The 26,887-nt window shown below is 31.9% G+C and overlaps 1 protein-coding gene and 1 long non-coding RNA gene across 2 annotated transcripts in view; one reads left to right on the top strand and one right to left on the bottom strand.

The window, feature by feature from the left end:
- LOC139482647 (uncharacterized) overlaps positions 1-26,887 on the bottom strand; it is a 256,737-nt gene that overhangs the window by 124,172 nt on the left and 105,678 nt on the right. Inside the window, exons 9-11 of the mRNA XM_071266634.1 lie at positions 20,367-20,465; positions 16,065-16,146; positions 11,559-11,644 (exon numbers count right to left, since the gene is read on the bottom strand). Of these exons, the coding sequence (XP_071122735.1) occupies positions 11,559-11,644; positions 16,065-16,146; positions 20,367-20,465 (267 nt within the window). The remainder of the gene's footprint in view (positions 1-11,558; positions 11,645-16,064; positions 16,147-20,366; positions 20,466-26,887) is intronic.
- Positions 1-26,887, top strand: part of LOC139482649 (uncharacterized) — a 231,091-nt gene that overhangs the window by 145,033 nt on the left and 59,171 nt on the right. The window lies entirely within an intron of this gene.

Raw genomic sequence — 26,887 nt, 5'->3', positions numbered from 1 at the left:
GTCATTGCAACTCCTCTCAAACCACACAACAGAATTTGACGAAACCTTTTTAGATAATAAGGACATACTATGAAGTTGTGCATATCAACAGGAAATTTCCTTAATTTATAATCATTTTTAACATTTTGTAACAGCAAATTTAATAACACCAAAAATCGGTATTTTCATGCCAGTACCGGAGTACTGGCTACTGGGCTGGTGATACCCTCAGGGACTAACAGTCCACCAGCAGAGGCATCAACCCAGTGGTAGTAATTAAACAGTAACAGAAAATAGTCGAGATCCCCACCTCTAAAACCATATATATTCATGTATGGGACAATATAACATATCAGATGAATTATAGGGGGAATCCCTAGAGTCACTGCACCCTTCTGTTTGAGAACTTGGAAACAGTTGAGATCCTCACCCCTTAATCATATATACTCATGTATGCTACTAAATAACAAATCAAATGAAATATAGGGAGAATTCCTGCGGTCACCCCACCCCTCCTGTTTGAGAACTTGGAAACAGATGAGATCCCCACCCCTCAACCATATATATTCATGTATTGGACAATATAACAAATCAAATGAAATATAGGGGAAGTGACTGGGGTCCCTCACCCCCTCCTGTTTGAAAACATGATAACAGTCAAGATCCCCACCCGTAAACCATATATATTCATGTATGGGACAATATGAAAAATCAAACGAAAAATAGGGGTAGTCCCTAGGGTCACCCACACCCTCTTGTGTGTGTTTTGAGAACTTGTAAAAGATTGAGATACCAACTCCTAAACCATGTTCATTCCTGTTTGTCATTTCAAAAAGACTGAATGATATACAAGGTGAATCTCATAGACGTCACATATGCATATCACTTTGCTAGACCTAACACCTGTCATTTTATTCCAAATTTAGACATCATGGACTTGGGTTGAAGGTTGGAGTCATTTATATTTACTATGGACAGGTCAGTCAGACCTCACCATTGATTCCTGTAGTAGTAAACATTTGTCTGCTTTGTGTCTCATAACTTTTGTATTGTAGAACACAAACTCAGTTTTCTGTCCAGGGAAGCAAGTCCATTTATACTTTTACAAGCTCGTACTTAATTCAACTTGAACTACTAACAGTCAACTACTACGACGTTAACTATCAACTAGAAGAACTGCAATCATTGCGAATTTGTACCATTGCAGACTCGTGAACATGAAAAAAAATATACTTGATATATGCGCTAAACCTTGATAAAATATGAATTATTTACCTTAATGATTAATTCATCAAATGAACATAAATGTACAATATATGAATGTTTAATATTTGTTCCTTTAAATCTTTAAAAAAAAATTGAAGCAACATTGCCACAGTTTTCATAATTATGTTTGCCTTGGTTTTTGATTTAACTGCCTACAGTGTTTACAGTGCTTTGATTTTTCTAGGAGTTACCCCCCTTTGAACTTATTTGCTTCAATTTACTGCTGCAACAGTTTGTCATCGCAACTCCTCTGAAACCACACAACAGAATTTCATGAATTTGTTTAGATAATAAGGACATACTATGTAGATGTGCATATTGACAGGGAATTATAAGTCAATTTTTTTTTCTTACACTTGTTTTATATCTCCCATGACAATGTGGGGACGTGGGGTATGTGAGTGTGCTCACTAAGGTTCTTTAATTATTTTTCTTCTTGGTCTCTATTTAGGGGTATTTTGAGGGGCCAACAGAAAGGAGGAATTTACTATAGAACCCTATGGGATTTTTTTAAATTTTCAAATGACTATAACCTGAAAACAGTTATGATCACAGGACCACAAAACAAATCAAATAAAATAAAGGTTGAGTCCTTCGGGTCACCCCACTCACTACATTCTGTTTGAGAACTTGTAAACAGTCAAGATCACCACCCCTAAATCATATGTATTCTTGTATGGGGCAACAAAACAAATCAAATGAAATATATTGGGAGTCCCTCTGGGTCAGCCCCACCCCTTCTGTTAGAGAACTTGTAAACAGTCGAGATCCCCACCCCTAAACCATACATATTTTTGTACGGCACAATAAAAAAAAAAAAAATGAAATATAGGGGGAGTCTCTGGGTGTCGCCCCACCCCATCCTGTTTTGAGAACTTGTAAACAGTCAAGATCCGCACCTGAAACCATATATATTCTTGTACCAGACAATAAAACAAATCAAATCAAATAGAAAGTGAGTCATCTGGGGTCACTCCCACCCCTTTCATGGTTTGAGAACTTGTAAACTGTTGATATCCCCACCCATTACCATTATATTTTTGTATGGGATAATAAAATAAATCAAATGAAATATAGAGGAAGTCCACAGGGGTCAAACCAACCCCCCTTTCTTTTTGAAAACTTGTAAACGATTGAAATCCCTACCCCTAAACCATATTTATTCTTGTATTGGGCAACAAAACAAATCAAATGAAATATAGAGGGAGTCCCTCTGGGTCAGCCCCACCCCCTCCTGTTTGAGAACTTGTAAGTGGTTGTGATCCCAACCCCTAAACCATATATGTTTTTTTTATGGGACAATAGAATGAATAAAATGAAATATATGGGGAATTCCCTTGGTGTCACCCCATCCAATCCTGTTTTGAGAACTTGTAACAGTCAAGATCCCCACCCTGAAACCATATATATTTTTCTACAGGACAATAAAACAAATCAAATGAAACCCTGGGGTCACCACAAAACCCCTTCTTTTTGGAAACTTGTAAATTGTCGAGATCCTCACCCCCTAAACCATATATATTCTTGTATTTCTGAGCAACAAAACAAATCAAATGAAATATAGTGGGAGTCCCTCTGGGTCACTCTCACCCCAACCTCCTGTTTAAGAACTTGTAAATAGTCCAGATCCCCACCCCTAAATCATAAATATTCCTGTTCATGATTTCAAGAACATTTGAATGTTATACAATTTTTGGGGTCATCCTAAGACAGATGGTTTCCGGATAAAAACTTAGTATATAAGAAAATAGAAATCAAAACTTTTTTAACACAATGTTAATAACCACAAAAGGAAGCTTGGGATTAATTTTTGGGGTTATAGTCCCTAAGGTTTAGGAATTGGGGACCCAAAGGGCCCAAAAACAAGCATTTATCTAGTGTCAGTACAATAAGTTGTGTATAAATATTTCAATTGTTCTGGAATCGTACCACAATGTTTAATACCACAAGTAGAAGGTTGGGATATTTTTTAAGGGTTATGGGGCAAACAGTCTGGGAATAAAGGGCCAAAAAACAAGCATTTTTGTAGTTTCAAGACAATAAATTGGAGTTGTCTTTCTTTGTCCAGAATGGTTTTTGAATCGCCTAAAACCAATGCTTTATGAAATATTCTTTGAAAATTGGAATTATCTTTCTTTGTCCAGAATAGTAGTTGAATCAACTTAAATCAATGCTATATATATACAATATTATACAATGCAATATTCACTTTTACTACCAACTGATAAATTAAAACAATCTTTACCATTCAGTGAGTACAAGTGTATTAAAAGCAAAATTATATCCGGGTGAAATTTGATCTGGAGGAAAAAATGTCACAGTAGTTGTTGTTATTTATTTATCCGGAACAAAATATTTTCCTGGGATATTTTTTCCTTTGCCGTGAAATTCTATCTGGGTAGTTAACTTATTGAATAGTAATTAGAAAAGACCTATCCTTTAACAATACTATGAAATAATAATAGTGTATTTGAAATAAAGCGAAATTGTTAAAAAAAAGTATTATAATGAGAAATAATTTCACAAATTATCCTTGAAAAATTTTTCTGAAATATTCAAGTCAATATCATCCTTTTAAAAGGAAAATTATCATGAAATACAGGGAAGAAAACCAGAATTAATTTCAAAGATCGTAATTGTGAAAATAATATATCATGATTAAATAAGGTTAGTGAAATACATGTAAAAGTGAGTTGTTTTCAGATCTCAGTACAAATATAAATTTAAAAGTAAGGTAGAAATATAGTTGCATTACTACCGTTATCAGTAATAAAAGAATTCGATTATGATGATATTTTTAACTATATAAATAGTTTTGTCTGGGGACAGAGATGTAGTTGTTGATTATATGGAAATCAGATAAATCATAGCATAACAATATATTGGAACAAAAGCATGTTTAACAGCTGGATGAAATGTTATCTGTCTTATTAAATCAAGTTGCAAGTCATCTTTTTATATAAATGAATATATGAAAAAATAAGATTCAAGGAAAAATTTCGCTAAAAAATAGATTCAGAAATATATAATATTAATATCTTAAAAATATAAATTGCTCATAATTACCTCCCTTTGATAAATTATGCAAATTTGGTCTACCTTTGTAAAACATTTTATAATTGTAGTCAGGTATATATTGATTGTGAGTAACTTACATAGTAGTTAATGGGACTCTATTTCACACGGTTCTGTGAAATATAGTATGGCAAATATATACCGGTACATACTATCCGCATAACACAGATAGATTTTTCCTCCTCTGGAAAAAATCAACCTGTGAAATCCTATGCCTGGAAAAAAAATACCGGGACAAATTATCCTCAGGATAAAATATCACAGAGGAAGAAATAAACCGTTACAAAAGCACTTTGATTACCATTCTAGGGTTATACCCCTTTACAAGTGGAAAAATTGAAGAATTTTTATACGACCGCAAAAATTTTAATTTTTCGTCGTATATTGCTATCACGTTGGCGTCGTCGTCGTCCTGCATCGTCGTCTTGCGTCGTCGGAATACTTTTAGTTTTCGCACTCTAACTTTAGTAAAAGTGAATAGAAATCTATGAAATTTTAACACAAGGTTTATAACCACAAAAGGAAGGTTGGGATTGATTTTCCGAGTTTTGGTCCCAAAATTTTAGGAATTAGGGGTCAAAAAGGGCCCAAATAAGCATTATTCTTGGTTTTCGCACAATAACTTTAGTATAAGTAAATAGAAATCATTGAAATTTAAACACAAGGTTTATGACCACAAAAGGAATGTTGGGATTGATTTTGGGAGTTGAGGTCTGAACAGTTTAGGAATTAGGGGCCAAAAAAGGGCCCTAGTAAGCATTATTCTTGGTTTTCGCACCATAACTTTAGTATAAGTAAATAGAAATCTTTGAAATTTAAACACAAGGTTTATGACCATAAAAGGAAGGTTGGGATTGATTTTGGAAGTTTTGGTTCCAACAGGTTTTTAGGAATAAAGGGCCCCAAAGGGTCCAAAATTGAACTTTGTTTGATTTCATCAAAAATTGAATAATTGGGGTTGTGTAACCAAGAAATCCACAGTCTAAAACTAGGAGACTGATATGAGGATTCGGTCACAACTAAATGTTAAACCTAAATAACCATGCACCATAAACTAGCAGTAATACACAGAAGATTAATTCCACTTAGTATATAATTTATTTCCAAGACTGGAACTTGTCACCAAGCCTGCATGTGACTTCAAAACTTATCTCTTTTACAATATAGTACAATATATATATATGAGAATTAAACAATAAGCTAAGATCAATTATTACATAATGTGTTGACAAATATAAACAAGTTATTATCCAGATAAAGAAAGATAAATAATTAATACAACTCTTTTAGCAATGTCTCTAATTTAAGAAGGATAAAGGATTAAGCCCTGAGGCATTATTGTCACTTTGATTGTAAAATGTCCATTATCAATTAGATATATATTAACTTATTGTCCAAGTAGAATATATAATATAAAACATAATTAATGATAAATTCTTTGAGTCTCAACATTAACATTAAAAACCTAAACACATTTGAAAGTCATTTTAACTCTGTCATAGTTCTTTGATATGCCGGATCTACCAGTGTATTTAGATTCTTAATTTTTGGTCCCGTTTTCCAATTGGTCTACATTAAGGTCCAAAGGGTCCAAAATTAAACATTCATTCTGTGTCAGAAACCTATGCTGTGTCAACTATTTAATCATAATCCAAATTTAGAGCTGATCCAGCTTGAATGTTGTGTCCATACTTGCCCCAACCGTTCAGGGTTCAACCTCTGTGGTTGTATAAAGCTGCACCCTATCTGGTTATAGATAGAAATAAACTGCAAACAACAATAATGTTCAGCAAAGTAAGATCTACAAATAGGTCAACATGACTGAAATGGTCAGTTTGACCCCTTTAGGAGTTATTGACCTTTATAGTCAATTTTTAACCATTTTTCGTAAATCTTAGTAATCTTTTACAAAATCTTCTCCTCTGAAACTACTGGGCCAAATTTAACTAAACTTGGCAACAATCATCTTTGGGGTATCTGGTTTAAAAAATGTGTCCGGTGACCTGGCCATTTAACCAAGATGGCCGCCACGGCTAAAAATAGAACATAAGGGTAAAATGCAGTTTTTGACTTATAACTCAAAAACAAAAGCATTTAGAGCAAATCTGACATAGTTTAATTGTTTATAAGGTCAAGATCTATCTGCTCTGAAATTTTCAGATGGATCGGACAACTGGTTGTTGGGTTGCTGCCCCTTAATTGGTAATTTTAAGGAAATTTTGCAGTTTTTGGTTATTATCTTGAATTTTATTATAGATAGAGATAAACTGTAAACAGCAAAAATGTTCAGCAAAGTAAGATCTACAAATAAGGCAACATGACCAAAATTGTCAGAAAACTCCTTAAGGAGTTATTGTCCTTTATAGTCAATATTGAACAACTTTTCGTCATTTTTGTAACTTGTACAAAAATCTTCTTTTCTAAATTTCTAAAACTATGGGCCAAATTTAACCAAACTTGGCCACAATCATTACAAGGGTATCTATTTTAAAAAAGTGTCTAATGACCCTGTCTGCCAACCAAAATGGCCGACCTCAGTAAATACAGTGACAGGTGAGCGACACAGGCTCTTAAGAGCCTCTAGTTTCATTTCAGAGTATCTAATTCATTCTCTAATAATGTTTCAATTTCTGGTAAACCATATTTCTCTAATCTCTGAATAAATTTAATAATGTAACTTTGTCCATTGTGTTTTGCCATACTTAGTTGTCTTTCTAAAATTTTGAATTCTAAAGTTTCTTTGTTGTGGAGGAAATTTCCTAGGAATGTTAATATTAATAGGTCTACTACTACCTCAACTGGCTCCAGTTTTAGAAGTGAGTAAGTGGCAATATTTGTTTTTGTTTTGATCTCATTCACATACCTTTGGTGAAATATTTGCCACTGACAAATGGCATATACCATACCAGAAGCATAATTTACTCTCTTTTAATTTGAGAAAACGTATAAACAGAAATACATCGTAAAATGTATATGTGAAGAAAAAAATACCAATTAAAGGTCATAAACATGTTTATCTTGTGTGTAAATATTGTTGCTGATCTGAATTTTCTTTAAAATCGCCATTTTTTTTATTTTTTTAATTTATTTTTTTGGATAGTGAATTGTTACAGTTTATTGCTTCATTTAAGAATTAAATTTTGTTTATTAAAGCAAATGTGATATTATTTTTTTTATTGTTCATAACCCCGTGTGAAATAAATGTACTTCGGTGAAAAAATCGACCACTGCACTTTAACCCCAAATTAAAAAAAAAATGCACCATATTTCGATTCAACGACCAGGCAAACATTTAACTTTAATCATTTCTCTATCCAAAAAATGTATAATTTAGCCTGCAGGTAGGGTGGTCCATTAAAGTTGAAAATTCATCGACTTTGTCACTCCACTGATAGGAGTTTTCGCCCATCTTATATTTAGAATTATGTGTAAAGTGATATAACTCATTAACCATACATAATAAAGACCTAGGGTCTTTTGATTTGAGATCCTTGGTTTATGACCTTGAAATTGAGGTCAAGGTCATAGGTAACTTGCACGTTCTAGATTTTGACCTTTGCTTTAAATTCATATTTACACATCATAAAGCCATAGGAAATGACATTTAAAACTGATTTTTAATATTCTGATAACAAAATAGATATTGACTGGTGGAAAGACCTTCAATTGTTCTCTGAACATTTGGTTTTTAATTTTGTTTTTCTTCTGATTATTTTTTTTTCTTCTGCCAAATTTTGTTCTTGCGATAAACATTTGTTTCTCAATATGTCACTTAGATATTTGGTATATGATATCGAACAGTTTATGCGCTTTTGAAATTTACCCTGCGTAACCGAATACTTTTCTCTGTAGGAGTTATCTCCCCAAACACTGTTTTCCTTGTGTCCACGACTCCTTCGCAACCATAAAAGATTACAACAAATTTATTTTACAAAATTGCTCGTTATATCCTTCTCATGATTTGTCCTATTTTGAACGAAGCGGTATGAACGCTCCATATGAGAGTTATTTCCCCTTATGCATTTGATATAAGTGATATGCATTTCTATTTTGTAAACCATAAGTTATAGAGACCTAGAATCTTTTGATATGAGGTCCTTGGGCCAAAAAAATTAAAATTAGGTCAAGGTGAAAGGTCAAGGTCATATTCTAATTTTTGAATTTGGCTTTTTTTCACTCATTTTCATTAACCTTATAAGATATCGACAAACTATTTTGACTAAATTGTCAGTTGCGACATGTCGTAACTTAATAATTTTAGTTGAAAGAGTGCATAGACAATGAATGGGAGTTTTCGCCCCTATCTTATCTAAAATTATATGTAAAGTGATATAACTTACTAACCATACATATTAGAGACCTAGGGTCTTTTGACTTGAGATCCTCAGTTTGTGACCTTGAAATTGAGGTCAAGGTCATAGGTTAATTTGACGTTCTAGATTTTGACCTTTGCTTTAAATTCATATCTATATATCATAAAGCCATATGAACTGACATTTTAGACTGAATTTTAATATTCTAATATCAACATAGATATTAACTGGTGGAAAGACCTTCAATTGTTCTCTGAACAATTGGTTTTTAATTATTATTATTTTTTTTTTTTTCTTCCGCCTAAATTTTTTCTTGCGTATTGTTGATGTTTCAAAAGATGTCGCTTAGAAATTTGGAATCTGATATCGTATAGTTTAAACGCTTTAAAAATTTTCAACCGCGTAACAAAATACTATACGTTGTAAGAGTTATCTCCCCAAACACTGTTTTTCTTGTGGCCACTACTCCTTCGCAACCGTAACAGATTACGACAAATTTATTTTACCAAATTGCTCGTTACATCTTCAGGATTAGGCAATTCATTTGGACCGAAGCTTTCCAGAGACTCAATATGAGAGTTATTTCCCCTTATGTAAATGATATAAGTATTATGCATTTCTAACTGTTAAACCATAAGTGATAGAGACCTAGGGTCTTCAGATTTGAGGTCGTTGGTCCAAAAAAATGAAAATGAGGTCAAGGTCAAGGTCATGTTCTAAATTTTGATTTTTGCTTATTTTCACTGATTTTCAAATACCGTATGACATATCGACAAATAATTTTTCATAAATTGTTAGTTGCGACATGTCCTTACTTGTATATTTTGGGTGAAAGGGTGCGCAGACAATAAATGGGAGTTTTTGCCCATCTTATATTTAGGTTTACCCTTAAAGTGATATTACTCTTTAACCAAACATATTAAAGACCTAGGGTCTTTTGATTTAAGATCCTTGGTTTGTGACCTTGAAATTGAGGTCAAGGTCATATTTCAATATCAAAATAGATCTCTACTAGTGGAAAGACCTTCAATTGTTCTCTGAACAATTGTTTTTAGAGAACAATTGGTTTTTAATTTCATATGATTTACAAAGCGTCAGTAAATACAGGTGAGCAACTCAGGCTCTAGATCTTGAGACCATAATCTAGTTTACATTTTTCTACCAAAATAACCCAAACTGAATAATCATAAGGATGGATGACAAAAAGAATGGATGACAAATGCGACTATGCATGGTACCCATAGGACACAGATGCATGATGATTAAATTATTGCGGAAGGGAGAGAAGGGACACACAAAATGAGATCTTCTTGTTTAATAGTATAGATAAGAAGAAAGGTAATAAACATTTTATAATCTTAAGGAATATCATATAAATTCAAGGCAAACAAAACAATTAAGTAACTTACTGAATATGGACTGATCAATTATCAATTAGTCTAATGCAATCATCTATTTGTAAAGACATTAAGGGTTGTTGCTTACATCAAGGAGGTTATATTAGAAGGAGAGAGGAAGAAAGACGATAATAACACATAAAATGTTACCGACTTTTCTGTAAGTGGGTGTTAATTAGTTGAGATCGACTCTGTCACAGGGGGAGATTTTGTCCTAATTACATACCCGAGTAAGAACGGAAACACCTGAGGTGTCATAAACTGACCGGATATACAATTATTGAAATGTTTAATCAGATTTTTTGTGATATTTTTTATTTAAGTGATTAAAAATTAAAATTTTATGTTAAAAGTAAACTTATTACCAATAGAAATAAAACGAATATCCGTCTCATTGCCGTCAATGTTAATATGGGGACAAAGTCCCCTATTACAGTAGAGAATTCAATAATAAAAAAAAAAAAATCAGGAAAATTTCCCGAATTTTTCTTTGTACTAATGAACTCAAAATCGTTCAAGTTTTTTTTTTGTCACATTTTTAAATTTCCAGATCTGCGCAGAACACATAACTCTACTTCCTCCTTCGGTCTTATTGTCGTGAGACTTTGATTAGTCTAGTAAAATATAGGAACTCAAGGAACACAATACCAATATTTCATTTTTAATCATTCTTTGTCTATAAAAAAACGTTACCTGCATTGCGTTTCTTTGTTTACATTGAACATGACGTCATAACTTAAATAACGTCATAAGTAAAATCCCTAACAACAGAACCAAAATCGGAAACGTTACGGTATTTCCGTTTCTTTTTTTTAACAAATATTTAAGTTACAAAAAAATTAATTTAAACAAACTTCGTCCCCATTCACAGGTAATGCCTGCCTCATATTATCAACAGTCATAACAGAAAGTCACTTTTACGTTGTTCCCGATGAATTTCTCTATGTTTCAATTGCAAATATTCCTTCCGGTCGTTACCGGTCACAGTAACTAAAGTACTTTGCATATTCGTACATTTTCTATGATTATATTACCTGCAAATTCTCATAAGCAGAAATTGACAGGTGAAGCGAAAATATTTGTTTAAAGCAATGTAGTGTTGAATAAAAATCGCTCACTTACTTTCATTTAAACCCTCATAACTTTGTCATTTCTTTGTCTTTTTTCACCGTAGACAGACGGTTGATTTTGAAATTGCGCGTCAAATCTTTTTCCAAATCATAAACACCTATGCACTGCACTGTAACTAAAAATACACCTGAACTTTAATGACCCAGTCACTGATAACAATCACGTGACATATGCGATTTATCTAATAACCCAAAATTACTCGCTGTAACAGCCCGGTACATCAGAGGGCCATGTCAAGTGGGTGATATACATGTCGGTTTCTTTATAATTTTATCATTTTTCTCTAATCGAACTGCTATCCTGGGGATGCTAATTTTGTATCAAGCAGAGTGTTCAATCTCCTTCTAATATAACCTCCTTGCTTACATGTAGACATAAAAAAGTGAAAAACTTTTACCTGAATATCTGGATCCATGAAACGGCACCTAAAGGTAATTACTTTTGGTCCGTGTCTTGTTTTAATAAATCTTGCGCACAGTACACCTGTATAAAAAAAAATGCAAGATGACAAGTAAACCTGTAAAACTGACACTGTAAAACTACTTCATTTACCAACCTATAATTATGGTCAAATTTCATGATTCTTTCATGGTATGATCCTTAATGTCAGGTGCTAATGTGGTAACTGTTTTTAAAATTTTAAAATCATTGCATAGATATGCATATGTTTATACAGTATAACTACATACCAATTATCATTGACCTATCACTTGTGGTTCCCCATAAATGACCTAATCACTTAAACTAATACATGAAAACTTAAGAAATGTTCAATAGACCATGACTGAGGGGCCGGGGCCAAATAGTCTCCATAAAAATAAGTTATTCCAATGCTTATACAACTGCATACAAATTTTCATTAACTTACCACTTAAGTGGTTCCCCAGTAACTGACCTTTTCACAAACTAATACATAAAAACTTTAAGCAAAAGTTTCAGTCAATAGACCACAACTAAGTTATTAACTGAGGGGCGGGGCCAAATATTGTTTTCTATTAATTTCAATTGTTTTCACGTTTTTTGTTTACCATGAACAGGCATATACTATCATCTCTATAAGATATATGACCAACATATATATAGGAACTGATAGTGAATGTAGCAAATACAATGTATGCTTTAATTATAGTATATGTACATTGTATACAGAAAAAGTGAAAATAACTGTCATGCCCATAAGTACTTTATTTTTTAGTACACTAATTACAATGAATTATGTGTAATTTTAAACAGTCCAAAATGGAAGTCTTTTTAGTCAAAGTTTAATTCTAAGACCTTGATTTTTACGTTCCAAAAAGGTCAAGATAAGAGATTTTTGGGAAATTCGACAAGTCAGCTGAATTTCAACCAAATTAAGGACCAGAAAACATAGAGTGCAGGCTTCGACAAACTTAATATTCAAATATGACATTTTAAATGTCTTCACAAACATTGTTTAACCAGGTGCTCCGCAGGGCGCAGCTTTATACGACCGCAGAGGTCGAACCCTGAACAGTTGGGGCAAGTATGGACAAAACATTCAAGCGTGATACAGCTCTGAATTTGGATTGTGATCAAATTTTTGACATTACATGGTTTTTTTTTTTACACAAAACAATGTCAAGATTTTACAAATCAATTAAAGATTTCTTCTTCAAACTTTTTAAATCTAAAATTAAATAGTTGACACAGCATAGGTTTCTGACACAGAATGAATGTGGTCTAATGAACTTAAAAAGTTTTTTTTTGCCTTTGAGCAATTCACTATGCTGTTGAATATATAATCCTCTCAAAAAAATGTTTGAAGAAATTTTCTTTTTATTTATGAAATCTGAAATGAGAAAAATATTTACCCCCCCCCCCCCTTTTTTTCACATCCCCGTTTCCCTTTTTCCAACACTGATATCAATTCAAATTTCTAATGAAGTTTGCAACAATAACTACTCTTTTAAATACATCATAAAATATTAAAATGTAAAATAAAGTGCTTGTTATCACTGAATGGTAAAGATTGGTTGGTAGTAAAAGTGAATATACATTGTTTACCCATTGTATAAAACAATAAAAAAAACTTCATCAGCAACATTTTATATTGGCAAATTTCCAATGAAGTTATTTACATAAAGTTATTGGCAAATAAAAATAGAAAATGACATCATAGTCATGTCTGGCAAATTTCCAACATATATTATCAACTACTATTCTATACAAAGAAAGATAACTCCAATTGAAAATTAATTGCTATTGCACAATATTGTGCAATTAGATATTTCTTGCTATTGTGCAATACTGTGCAATTGAAAATTTCTTGCTATTGCACAATACTTGATATGGAATCCTGATTTGGACCAACTTGAAAACTGGGCCCATAATCAAAAATCAAAGTACATATTTAGATAAAGCATATCAAATAAGCCCAAGAATTTAATTTTTGTTAAAATCAAACTTATTTTAATTTTGGACCCTTTGGACCTTAATGTAGACCAATTTGAAAACTGGACCAAAAATTAAGAATCTACATACACAGTTAGATTTGGCATATCAAAGAACCCATTTATTCAATTTTTGATGAAATCAAACAAAGTTTAATTTTGGACCCCCATTTGGACCAACTTGAAAACTAGGCCAATAATTAAAAATCTAAGTACATTTTTAAATTCAGCATATCAAAGAACCCCAAGGATTCAATTTTTGTTAAAATCAAACTAACTTTAATTTTGGACCCTTTGGACCTTAATGTAGACCAATTTGAAAACGGGATCAAAAATTAAGAATCTACATGCATAGTTAGATTCGGCATATCAAAGAACCCCAATTATTCAATTTTTGATGAAATCACACAAAGTTCAATTTTGGACCCTGTGGGCCCCTCATTCCTAAACTGTTAGGACCAAAACTCCCAAAATCAAACCCAACCTTCCTTTTATGGTCATAAACCTTGTGTTTAAATTTCATAGATTTCTATTTACTTATACTAAAGTTATGGTGCAAAAAACAAAAATAATGCTTATTTGGGCCCCTTTTTGGCCCCTAATTCATAAACTGTTGTGACCTCAACTCCAAAAATCAATCCCAACCTTCCTTTTGTGGTCATAAACCTTGTGATAAAATTTCATTGATTTCTATTTACTTATACTAAAGTTATTGTACGAAAACCAAGAATAATGCTTATTTGGGCCCTTTTTTGGCCCTTAAGGAGGCTCGCATGTATAAGATTTTCAGAAAAAAAATAAACTTTTATTTTTCATTACAAATTTTATTTATTACCTTTAGTAGTTGTTACTTTATCATGTGGTACAAAAATTATTCCAAACAATCAATTCGTGTTGGCCCCAGGTGACTTTGAAAATGTTTATATCATGAAAAAAAAGCTCCAAATTATCTCCCTTTGGTGCAAAAATGCTATTTTTTGTCATTAAAATTGAAATATCTTTTTTTACTCATCGGTGACCTATATTTTTTATTATTGTTTTCAAATAAGCTATACATTAACTAAATAATTGTAAAATTTAAGCGATTTCTGTAATTAAATTCGTTTTTTATTTCGATATTACCTCTTTTTCTCCTATTAGTTCAACAGAAAAAAAGTACCTTTACAAAAATGTATGCTTCTTTCGAAGTCAGATTGTGAGCGTAAATGAACGGTGACCCCCCTTTTTTATTTTATTTTTCTATTAGGTATAAGATAAAGTTCATTATAAAATCTTATATTAAATAAAAAATTTGATTTAGACCCGCGAGCCCCCTTAATTCCTAAACTGTTGGAACCAAAACTCCCAACCTTCATTTTGTGGTCATAAACCTTGTGTCAAAATTTCATAGATTTCTATTCACTTAAACTAAAGTTATAGTGCGAAAACCAAGAAAATGCTTATTTGGGCCCTTTTTGGCCCCTAATTCCTAAAATGTTGGTACCAAAACTTCCAAAATCAATCCCAACCTTCCTTTTGTGGTCATAAACCTTGTGTTAAAATTTCATTGATTTCTATTCACTTTTACTAAAGTTAGAGTGCGAAAACTAAAAGTATTCGGACGACGACGACGCAGACGACGCAGACGACGACAACGTGATAGCAATATACGACCAAAAAATTAAAATTTTTGTGGTCGTATAAAAAGATATTTGTTGTCAACGCATGCGCTCTATGTTTCCTGTCTAAATTACAAAATGGCTTATTTCTTATCTAGTCTTGTATATGAGCTTTGATTTATTATGATATTGGTCAATAAATCCTAATTTTATATTTACACCTTAAAAGGGGGCCATTTTAGGACCTTACTGGACCTATACTCCTTACCCAAATGGACTAATCAAATGCGAGGATGACAAATGCCACTATGCATGGAACCTATAAGATACATAAACATGCCATTAATTTATTGTGGCAGGAAGAGAAGCGACACATAGAACGAGGTCTTCTCATTTAATAGTAAGGATTACAAGTAATTAATATACCTTGAATAACTAATAACAGAAACAGACTTTAATTGTTAAAACAACAATTCCCCTTATGTTTATATATGCATGTAATTTAAAGTAGGCATACAAGGATGACACTCAAGTGAATATGTGGTATTGGAATTTCCAAAATGTCCAACTTTCCCATGAAAAATTGAAAAAAGGTCAAATTGCTCAGAACACCTTAAAGCAGTATTTAACTTCACTTTAAATGGTAAATCAAATCTATTGAAAATTTTATGGGTTATTCCTTCCCATGTACCAATGTGGCATCTGTCATACAATTGTGTGAATCAGCTCTCTGTTATTGTTACCATGGAAACCAGCAAAAAATGTGAAATAAAACTAAAATTATCCAAAATGCTCTCAATGTTCCAAATATTTACAGAAAGATGAAAGGTATACTTTCTTCCTACAAAATTTTAAAAAGTATTGTACCTGTTTTTGAACAGTTGTAAAATTTACCTGTATAAACATATCCCTCTGTTGTAAGAATTCTTGCCATATTCTCTATGATTTCTTTAATTATTTCTGTTTCATGATTTGTCTGTAAGAAACAATGATTTCATGATTTGTCTGTAAGAACATTTTGTCATATTTATTTCAATAGTTGCAGTGTCATTACTTATAATTGATTGATAAATGTTTCATGTTCAATGTCTGTTTGCAAATATTTCATACATGTCCAGGGGTAACAGCGGGTTAAATCATGTAAAAATCATGTAAAAATTTCAGGTCTTAATGAATATCCCTTCATTTAAGACATTACAGAACTATCATCTTTTGCACTTATTCCTTTATAAATAGAATATTTAGAACGTTAAAATATTGATGCAGACTATTGAGTCTTTATCAATAAAATATTGATGCACTGATTTTCAAGTACATGTAGCAAAAAAAATGTGTTTACTTTATGTATAACAAATTTTCTCATCTTTTTCAAATAATCTTGAATCTTATTATCAGAGATGGGTCCGATTACTTTCAATGTAATTGATTAAATTACAATTACTTTGTCATTTGTACGATTAAATTAAATTAATGATTACATCTTTTCTGAAAGTGTCTGATTAAATTAATGATTACATTGGCAAAGTAATCATGATTACAATGAATAAAAAAAAACACACTTTAAAAGATGTAAATGAATTAACGTTTAATACAACTATAGCACTTTTACAAGAGGATTTTGTTGTATATATATAAAAAGATAACTTCAAACTTTATTTATTTAATAAACCACATAAGTTCACTACATACATACATGTACATGAACATTGTATCACTGGTTATCACCCATTACACTTTATCATCATTGATCTCTGAATTATTTCGACTTCAATTGAATATATCTTTATTAAGAGTTTACTGTTTGTCTTCTGACCTCTTCCACACTTTATATGTATTTCAAGGTGCAGTTTATGGAAGTTAAAATATGGATGAAATAAAGTTACCAGTTAAAAATATGTAAAATTTTAATAGAATTGTTTAATCAAATTGTAAACAAAATAAAAGTACTAAAAATCATTGCATTTAACATGTCCAGACCAAGTACTTACTAAAATTTGCATATTTTAAACAAGATATTTGTCCAACTTTTAATTTAGTTTGTGTTAATTAGATAAATTTTCACATGTCTGATTAATCTTTTATATTGTCCTACAGCTATACTTAATTGGTAATTACAATAACAACAATCCTTAATTGGTTTCCTACCTGTCAATTCAAAGTTGACAAAAATCACAACATTAACAAAAGATTATAATTCAGGATTAAAGAAAAGTATTGTACATGTACATCTTTAAATTGTGAATATATGTACAATATCTTTTTAATAATTGTAATATATTTCTTCTTAGGCTAATGGTGTCTTTTCAATACTGTAACAGTTTATTTTTTACTGAAATATAAAAATCAATTAACATGCTTCATAAAGTAAACCAAACAATCTTTACATGTTAAATATTTATTAAATAAGAATAACAAAAAGGTTCATTTATTGACCATAAACAGTTTAAGATTTTTTTTCATTGTAATCAGAATGTAATCAAAAAGTAATCAGGATTACAGGGTATTTTGAAAAGTAATTGATTAAATTAGATTACATGTAATCAGATTTTTGGCTGATTAATGATTACAGTGATTACTTGAAAAATTGTAATCAATTACAGCTGATTAACGATTACAATTACAATTACCCCAAGTCTGATTATTATATATAGATAGAGATAAACTGTGAACTGCAATTTTGTTCAGCAAAGTAAGATCTACAAATAAGTCAACATGACCAAGATGGTCAATTGACCCTGTAAGGAGTTATTGCCCTTTATAGTCATTTTTTACCAATTTTTCGTAAATTTTTGTTATCTTTTACAAAAAACTTCTTCTCTGAAACTACTGAGTCAAGTTTAACCAAACTTAGCCACAATCATTATTAGAGTATCTGGTTGTGGGGTTGCTGCACCCGCCCAATTGGTAGTTATTAAAGTAATTTAAAGAAATTCAGCGTTTATTTATTATTATCTTGAATAAAAACGTACTATTATAGATAGAGATAAACTGTTAACAGCAATAATATTCAGCAAAGTAAGATCTAATAATTAGTCAGCATGACCACAATGGTCAATTGACCCCTTAAGAAGTTATTGCCCTTTATAGTCAATTTTAAACAATTTCCATTAATTTGGTAAATTTTTATAAATTATTACAAAATATTTTCTACTGTATCTAAAGGGCCAACTGTGTCCTTTGTTTAATATGCACAATTATAGACCAAGCTTAAGGTGAGAAACACAGGCTTTTTAGAGCCTCTAGTTTTTGGGGATCATATGATTGGTTATCAATGTTCAAACCTGAGAAGTCATTTGTGACATGACAATTAGTTTGATAAAGAAGCAATATTGGGATGCCTTAATTTTTGTTTTTCTCCCAAAATAACACAAACTGAATAGTCATAAGAATTGATGACAAATGCTACTATACATGGTACGTATAGGACACAGAGGCATTATGATTAATTTATTGTGGGAGGAAGAGAAGCCACACACAAAATTAGGTCTTCTTGTTTAATAGTATAGAAGCTTCTGCCAAAGTTTGGTAGAAATCCAGGATAGTTTTAAGAAAGCTACTAAAATTTTCAAACTTCTAACCACAGAGTGAATGTAATGTTTTACGACAAAAAAACTAAATCTGTTTATAAGTAAAATACTGAAAAAATGGAATTTTATTTTTACAAAATTCACTTCTTGATACTATCTTATCATAAACAAGCTTCTGTCTAAGTTTGGTAGAAATCCAGGATAGGAAATGAAAGTTATTAAAATTTCAAAAACTTTAAGGGGGCTCGTGGGTCTAAATCATTTTTTTTTTATCAAATATAGGATTTTGCTATATTTTTCTCTAAATGAACTTTATCTTATACCTAATATAAAAATGAAATAAAAATATGGGGTCACCGTTCATTTAAACTCACAATCTGCTTTCGTAGGAAGCAAACATTTTTTTAATGTTCTTTTTTTCTGTTGAACTAATAGGAGAAATAGAGGTAATATCGAAATAAAAAGAACTAAAGGAGTAAGTTCGGTAAGGGCCATATTTAGCCCCAATTATAAAGTTCATAGTTACAAGGTAATACATGTTTAAAGTTGCCCTAAAGACATGTTAGAAAGTTAAACAGAACTGTTTTTGTCAAAGGTTAATTCTAACACGTTGATTTTTACATCCAAAAAAGGTCAAGATAAAGGATTTTGGTGAAATGTGACAAAATCAGCTAGATTTCAACCAAATAAAGGACCAGGAAACATAGAGCGCAGGCGTCGACAAGCTTAAGATTCAAATAAGACATGTGAAATGTCTTCACAAACATTATTTTAAAAGATCTTTGTTGTCGACGTATGCGCTCTATGTTTCCTGTCCAATAATCTATGGAAATTCTACCATTTTCGTTGATTTTTTCGTGAACAATCAATATGAGTACAACTTGTGACGTCATAATGAAACGCAGAAACCTAAAATTTTCAACAAAATGGGTTATATCCTAGCTAGTCAATGTATTAGCTATAATTTATCGTGATATTGGTCGATAAATACGAATTTTAAATTTACGCTAAAAAAGGGGGCCATTTTGGGACTTTGTCAAACATACTCCTTTCAGAAATCGCTTAAATTTGACAATTATTTAGTTGATGTACAGCTTATTCGAAAACAACACTAAAAAATATATGTCACTGATGAGTTAAAAAAGATATTTCAATTTTAATGCCAAAAACTGTCATTTTTGCACCAAAGGGAGATAATTTAGAGCTTTTTCAATGACATCTACATTTTAAAAGTCACATGGGGCCAACACGTATTAATTTTTTGGAATGATTTTTGTACCATATGATAAAGTAACAACTACTAAAGGTAATTGATAAAATTTGTAATGAAAGTAAATGTTTGATTTTTTTCTGAAAATTTTATACCCGCGAGTCTCCTTAACCACAGAGTGACTATTTGTGGACACCAGAGCGCTATTGATGACGCCGCTGACAGAATGTAGGATTGCTGTGTCTCGCTTTTTCGACTAAAGTGGAAGGCTCCACAAAAACTGATTCCTCCCAATTCATATTATAACCTTGCAATGCTTATTATACATACATTTATTATGCAATGTTAAACCTTTATTTGTCATTTCAGTTGAATCCAATATTTTTTTTAGACTTTATCACTCACAAGAACTTTGAAATTGTTATGAGATATGTTAATTAATTATTTCAATTGTTTTACCTGTATATAAGGACAGACAGCTGCCAAATTTCCTTTTTTTATTTGGGTTATTGGCAACATTCTGATGTTATCTGTATCGCTTTGAATGAAAGCGTTCACCTGTAATAATAAAATATGATAAATATGTTATTAAACTACAAAGTGAATTGTTTCTAATTGTTTGTTTAAATTAGTATTGCAGTGGTGAAACCATCAACATGCTAGGCTTACATTTATATTTTTCAAATAGTTCATCTTGATAGCTAAATAATTAGATCTGTCAACTTTTCTGTGGAAAGACCTATTTGTTTTCTCAATTTCTGATTATTATTAGGTCTTTCCACCTTTCAGTGGAAAGACCTATCGGTTTTGTTCTAATTATATATATATAATTATTAGGTTTTTCCACTTTTCCGCAGAAAGACCCATTGATTTTGTTCTGATTATTAGGTCTTTTCACTTTTCCATGGAAAGACCCATTGATTTTGTTCTGATTATTAGGTCTTTCCACTTGTCTCTTCAGTGATGCTCATGGCCAAAATATTTGAAATCCAAAGCTTATATAAAAGATGAGAGCTTTAATCCAAAAGGTCCAAAAAGTATAGCCAAATCCGTGAAAGGAATCAAGAGCTATGCATGAGGGAGATACGTACATTCCTTAATTTATAATAATTTCTAATATTTTGTAACAGCAAATTTTAATAACACAAAAAATCCGTATTTTCATGCCCGTGAGTACCAAAAAATGTGTACATACTTGCCCCAACTATTCAGGGTTTGACCTCTGGGGTCGTATAAAGCTTGCCCTGCGGAGCATCTGTTTATCATTCAAACTTAAGCTTGAAAACGAGTATATCAGGCCCCTTTGTTTTAAAATGCCATTTGGTTTGATTATGCAATAAGATTGTGTTTGTCAATTTTTATGAAAACGTAAATAGTGCAATTTTTTTTAAATTTGATAAATATACAGCAAAAAATGATGTTTTTTTTCTACATTCATGAACATTTGATAAATATATTTCTGAATAAAAAATGTGTACATATACACATGGAAAAAAGTATTGCAACACCAAATTGAAATTGAAATTAAAAAAACTCCCTTTATTTTTTTGTGATATGATTTGGTAAATTAGAAATAGTTTAACATTATTTAAGTATCACCTGAATTTAATCAATAAATATCGACTCGATAAGTTTTTATCTGCACATGCAGCTACTGGACCCGTAAACAGCAAAACAGATGTTTTTAAAGTTATGTGATTGACACCTTGTAATGGGTCCTTGACAACTCTTAACTGCAGCAAGATGGCAGATTATCAGCATTAGAGAAGCAGGGATGTCGCTGTAACAACTGCACGTATTGTTGGTCATCACCATTCCACTATGAGTCGTTTTGAGAATAAAAATCGGGCAATAAACGCTGTTAAAGACTTTCCGAGATAATGAAGACCCCCTATACCATTTGCTAGGGAAAATCAAGCATAATGAAGGTTGGTCAGAAGGAAACCCATTGCATACAAGACAATCCTAAAAAGAGAGTGGTGGCCATAGAGGAGCCTTTTAACAAGAACTGTTTGAGATCGACTCATCGCTACTGGTTATTGTGCGATAAGACCATTTCGGAGACCTTTGCTAACGAACAGACACACAGTTTTCCGTATCCAATGTAGTGCAGAGCTCGCCAAAGTTGGAAATTAGCATGGTGGAGGAAGATCCAATATTTAAATGGAATTTGGTTCATCTTCCTTGGCCGATCCTAGCTCGGATTTGAACCATATCGATCATATTTGGGACACTTTTGGGCAAAAGTGCGCGAAAGGACACCCCAGTTCAAACACATCATGAAAAAAACAATGCCCTTCATCAGAAATGGTTGCTGCTACCTTAGCAACAAATTAGTCGATTTATGGCAGGAATCAGAAGACGTTTAGATGCGGTTATCCGTTTGAATGGAGGCTGCGCACAAAGTACTAATTCTTTGGCGAATAACGTTCAACCATGATGTGAACAGTCATCTGAAGATTAATTTTTAAATGTCTGACATTGTAAAGTTCGACTACAGTAAAAGTTGTAAAATGCATTTTTTTGTACAAAAAACCACTTCATTTTGTTATTAAAAATGTGGTTATATAAATCATTTTTTTTCAAACATTTTTTGTTTGTTTCAATGCCAATGTTATCATAAACTATGTTTCAATAATATTATACACATATTTCATTATATTTCATCCAAAAAAAGAGGCTGATTTTTCCAGTTTTAAAAAATCAAGGTGTTGCAATACTTTTTTCCATGTGTATATATAGGATTATAACTTATAAAATACAGAAATTACAAATTATTTAACAAAAAACAATTTGTGTTTATCTTTTGAAACAAACAAGTTATGTCTTTTTCTTACAATTGTGAAAATGCGGCCACAAATCCTAATTTTGAGCAAATTAAACCAAATTTCAACGTCATTTTACTCAAAAAGTAGCACATCAAGGTATAATTTTTATTACATATTTGATTGAATCAGGCAAAAAATAGTCTAGATGGAAATTTTTATCAAATTGTATATACGGGATCAAAACTGTATTGTATTCCCTTAAGGAGTTATTGACCTTTATAGTCATTTTTTACCTAATTTTGTAAATTTTTGTTATCTTTTACAAAATCTTCTTCTCTGAAACTACTGGACCAAATTTAACCATAGTTGGCCACAATCATCATTGAGGTATTTTGTTTAAAAAATGTGTCCATTGACCCGGCCAACCAACCAAGATGGCCGCTATGGTTAAAAATTAAACATAGAGGTAAAATGTAGATTTTGGCTTATATTTCTGAAACCAAAGCATTTAGAGCAAATCTGGCATTGGGTAAAATTGTTTATTAGGTCAAGATCCATCTGCCCTGAAACTTTCAGATGAATTGGACATTACCTGGAATAGTGTTATAACAGTACAACATAGGAACAAACTATAAAATTCAGTTGAAAAAGGCTCAACTCATTAGATGGACAAAAATACAAGTTGATGTGGCCGTGTACTTGTACTCGGTTAATTATAATTGCTGGTTTTTACCAAACTAAAATTTTGCTAGAAATTTTCCTGCAAGAACTACTGTTTTCTCATGATAAATGTGGCTTTGTATTAAAGGGAAACTTCGCAAAAAAATCAAAAATTTATATTATGTCCATTCTATATAGAAATACTCAAATTTATAGATATTATAGTTTTATTCCGCTAGATAAGAGATCACCATCGATTTTAAATTTAGAGTATCAACTCTCTGCGTTCCGCCATTTTGTCGTCTTCCCCGATTAAAAATCACGCTATGTCTATAAACCACAAAGGACCAAAACTACAGTAACCGATGTAGTCGTAATTGCGTGTCGATATCTTGTCAATCGTACGGTTGTCTTATCTGACAAACTAACTTGATACAGAAAATGTTCTTATTTTTTTTAAATAACCATAGTCTGTTATTTTTAAACTGTTAATATTGGAATTAGTTAAAAAGTAAAAGTTTAAATCATAAATAAGTGTTCCGTGAAAACTGATTTCGTAAATCTAATTCGTTTATAATTCTTTAAAGTAAAACATTTTATTCAAATAAATTCGGATCTTCCCTCATCTGATCACCAGCATGACTAAAGGTATTACTCCCAAAGGTATTGTGAGGGGTGTGAGGTGACACGTCCAGGTATTCAAGCGATTTCCTGTCGGACTTGCAAGTTCATGCATCGTTTCACTTCTGTAGGTATTGATCAGTGTACACGGCCGATAACTTATAACTCTCCATTTTGAACTATCAGGTGTATAATATACATCTCTATCTTGCGTGTCCAAAAGTGATATAATATACTCGTCATAATACTAAACTCATACGCTTGTTTATAAATAACATTACTGGTGTAAAGAATTTTATTTATAAAAATATAAATAATACCAAAAAAAAAAAATTTGATAAAATAAAAATCTATTTACATTTTTTTTCCAAGGTTTAATTTGGGAAAATGTAATATATACTCATTGTCAATAGTAAAGGACAGATTGGAACGGTAAATGGACAGAAAGTCACAGAACATAAGTCACAAATTTGATAGGACAAAAAGTCACAAATTTGATAGGACAAAAAGTCACAAATTTGATAGGACAAAAAGTCACAGGACAAAAAGTCACACATAGTTTGTTGACAATTATTTGAATATATGTTAGACTCAGATCTACGTCCGGCCTCTAATCGACGTCCGTTCCTCAAATCGACGCCCGTTTCACAAATCGACGTCCAAATCTGACGTCACATTCTGAAATCGACGTCCAATATTTTGATACTCTAATCGACGTCCAATATTTTGATACTCTAATCTACGTCCAATGTGACGGCACTACTTGCCAAAACTACACCCGATTGATTGTTGTCGTCTTAAATCAATGTCCAATATCAATAAATAATAAATTATTGGTCACAGATAAGGCTTTTAGTTTATTCGTTTGAATTGTTTTACACTGTCATTTCGGGGCCCTTTATAGCTGACTATGCGGTATGGGCTTTGCGCATTGTTGAAGGCCGTATGGTGACCTATAGTTGTAGAGAGTTGTCTCATTGGCAGTCATACCACATCTTCTTTTTTATATCAATTGTTTACACTTGTACATGTACATAATTTATTTTTCAATCCGAAATAGGTATCATGCATATTAAAGTTTTTCTTAATATAAAGTTAATCCAATTGATCCACATCAAGGAGCGTGTGTCATTCCTATTCATAATAATTAGGCAATTAGTAATGCAACCCAACGACTAAGAAAACCAAACGACAGGAGCTTTATTCAGTCTTCATCAATAGATAAAATAAAGAAGCACAGCCAAGTGTTTTGAGAGTATTATAATTCGGGTTTTTATTTTAACAAATTTCTGAGTTTTACACCTGGAGTGAAACGTAAACACAAGATAATTGGCATTATGTTTTTATGTTATGCTTTTACATCACTGTTCTAGGTTAAGTGTTCACACACATGTGTAACCCCTGACAAATTCTGTATGGGCCTGCAGTACATTGGTTTCCCTGGTTTATGTCTGTCATATTTGTTTTTCGGAATTGTTTTTAACCGGATTTTTGTGACAAAAATGTCGGTTATTGATTTGGGGATGCTCGGCGGGCGGGCGGTCGGGCGGGCGGCAATCAAATGTTGTCCATGCATTAACTCATGAACCGTTCAACCGAAGCTTTTAAAATTTTAATATGTTATTACTGACAACTATACGAAGGTCAAGTTCAATAATGGCGATTTTGACTTTTACCGTTCAGGAGTTATGGTTCTTGAAAGATTGAAAAATGGAGTTTCCAGTCATGTCCGTGCATTTACGCATGAACTGTTCTACCAAAGCTTCCCAAATTTTAATATGTTGTTACTAATGACAGAATGGAGGTCACATTCAATAATGACGAATTTGACTTATACCGTTCAGGAGTTATGGTTCTTGAAAGATTGAAAAATGGAGTTTCCAGTCGTGTCCGTGCATTTATGCATGAACTGTTCTACCAAAGCTTCTGAAATTTTAATATGCTGTTACTGATGACAAAATGGAGGTCAAGTTCAATAATGACGATTTTGACTTTTACCGTTCAGGAGTTATGGTTCTTGAAAGATTGAAAAATGGTGTTTCCCGTCGTGTCCGTGCATTTTCTCATGAACCATTCAACCAAAGCTTTTGAAATTTTAATATGTTGTTACTGATGACAAAATAGAGGTCAAGTTCAATAATGACAATTTTGTCTTTTACCGTTCAGGAGTTATGGTTTTTGAAAGATCGTAAAATGGCGTTTCCATTCACGTTGTTGCATTTACTCGAACCATTCAATCTAAGCTTTTCAAATTTTAATATGTTGATACTGATGACAAAATGGAGGTCAAATTTGATATTGACAATTTTCACTTTCACCATTCATCAGTAATGGTTCTTGTGATATTGCCAGGACACAAATAAATGTTAATAAATCCGGTTTGCTGTCGTTGTGACAGCCTCTTGTTAATAAATAAGACCGTTAATTTTCTTATTTGAATTGTTTACATTATTTATGTCGTGGCCTTTTTATATAGCCTTTGCGGTATGGGTTTTTATCATTTCGAAAGCCGTATGGTTTATAATTGCTCACATCCATTTTTTTAACTCTGGTGTATAGTTGTCCCTTTGAAAATCATACCAATCTTTGAAAAATTGAAATCACAACCTGTTTACATACTTAGTCTAGTATAATAATTTAAAAAAAAACCACACATTTCTTATTTATTCCGTATTTTACTAATAACTGGACTTAGTTTTTCTGCTAGATCTTATTTGTCTCACTCTCACATACTATGATATGTTTAAAGGTCTAAATGTTTCAGCTCCTTTCGGTTCAGTTTAGTTTTGTATTCTGTGTCCAAAACGGACGTTGATTATAGAAGCTCAAAATCGGACGTCGATTAGACAGGCATAAAATTAGCCGTCGATTTGGAATGTTATTTTATTGTGACGTCACATTTGGACGTCAATTTGAGGAACGGATGTCGAT

Source organism: Mytilus edulis, chromosome 7, assembly GCF_963676685.1.
Source record: "Mytilus edulis chromosome 7, xbMytEdul2.2, whole genome shotgun sequence".
NCBI lineage: Eukaryota > Metazoa > Mollusca > Bivalvia > Mytilida > Mytilidae > Mytilus > Mytilus edulis.
The sequence above is the reverse complement of the archived record's forward strand: the minus strand, read 5'-3'. Positions and strand labels throughout refer to the sequence as shown.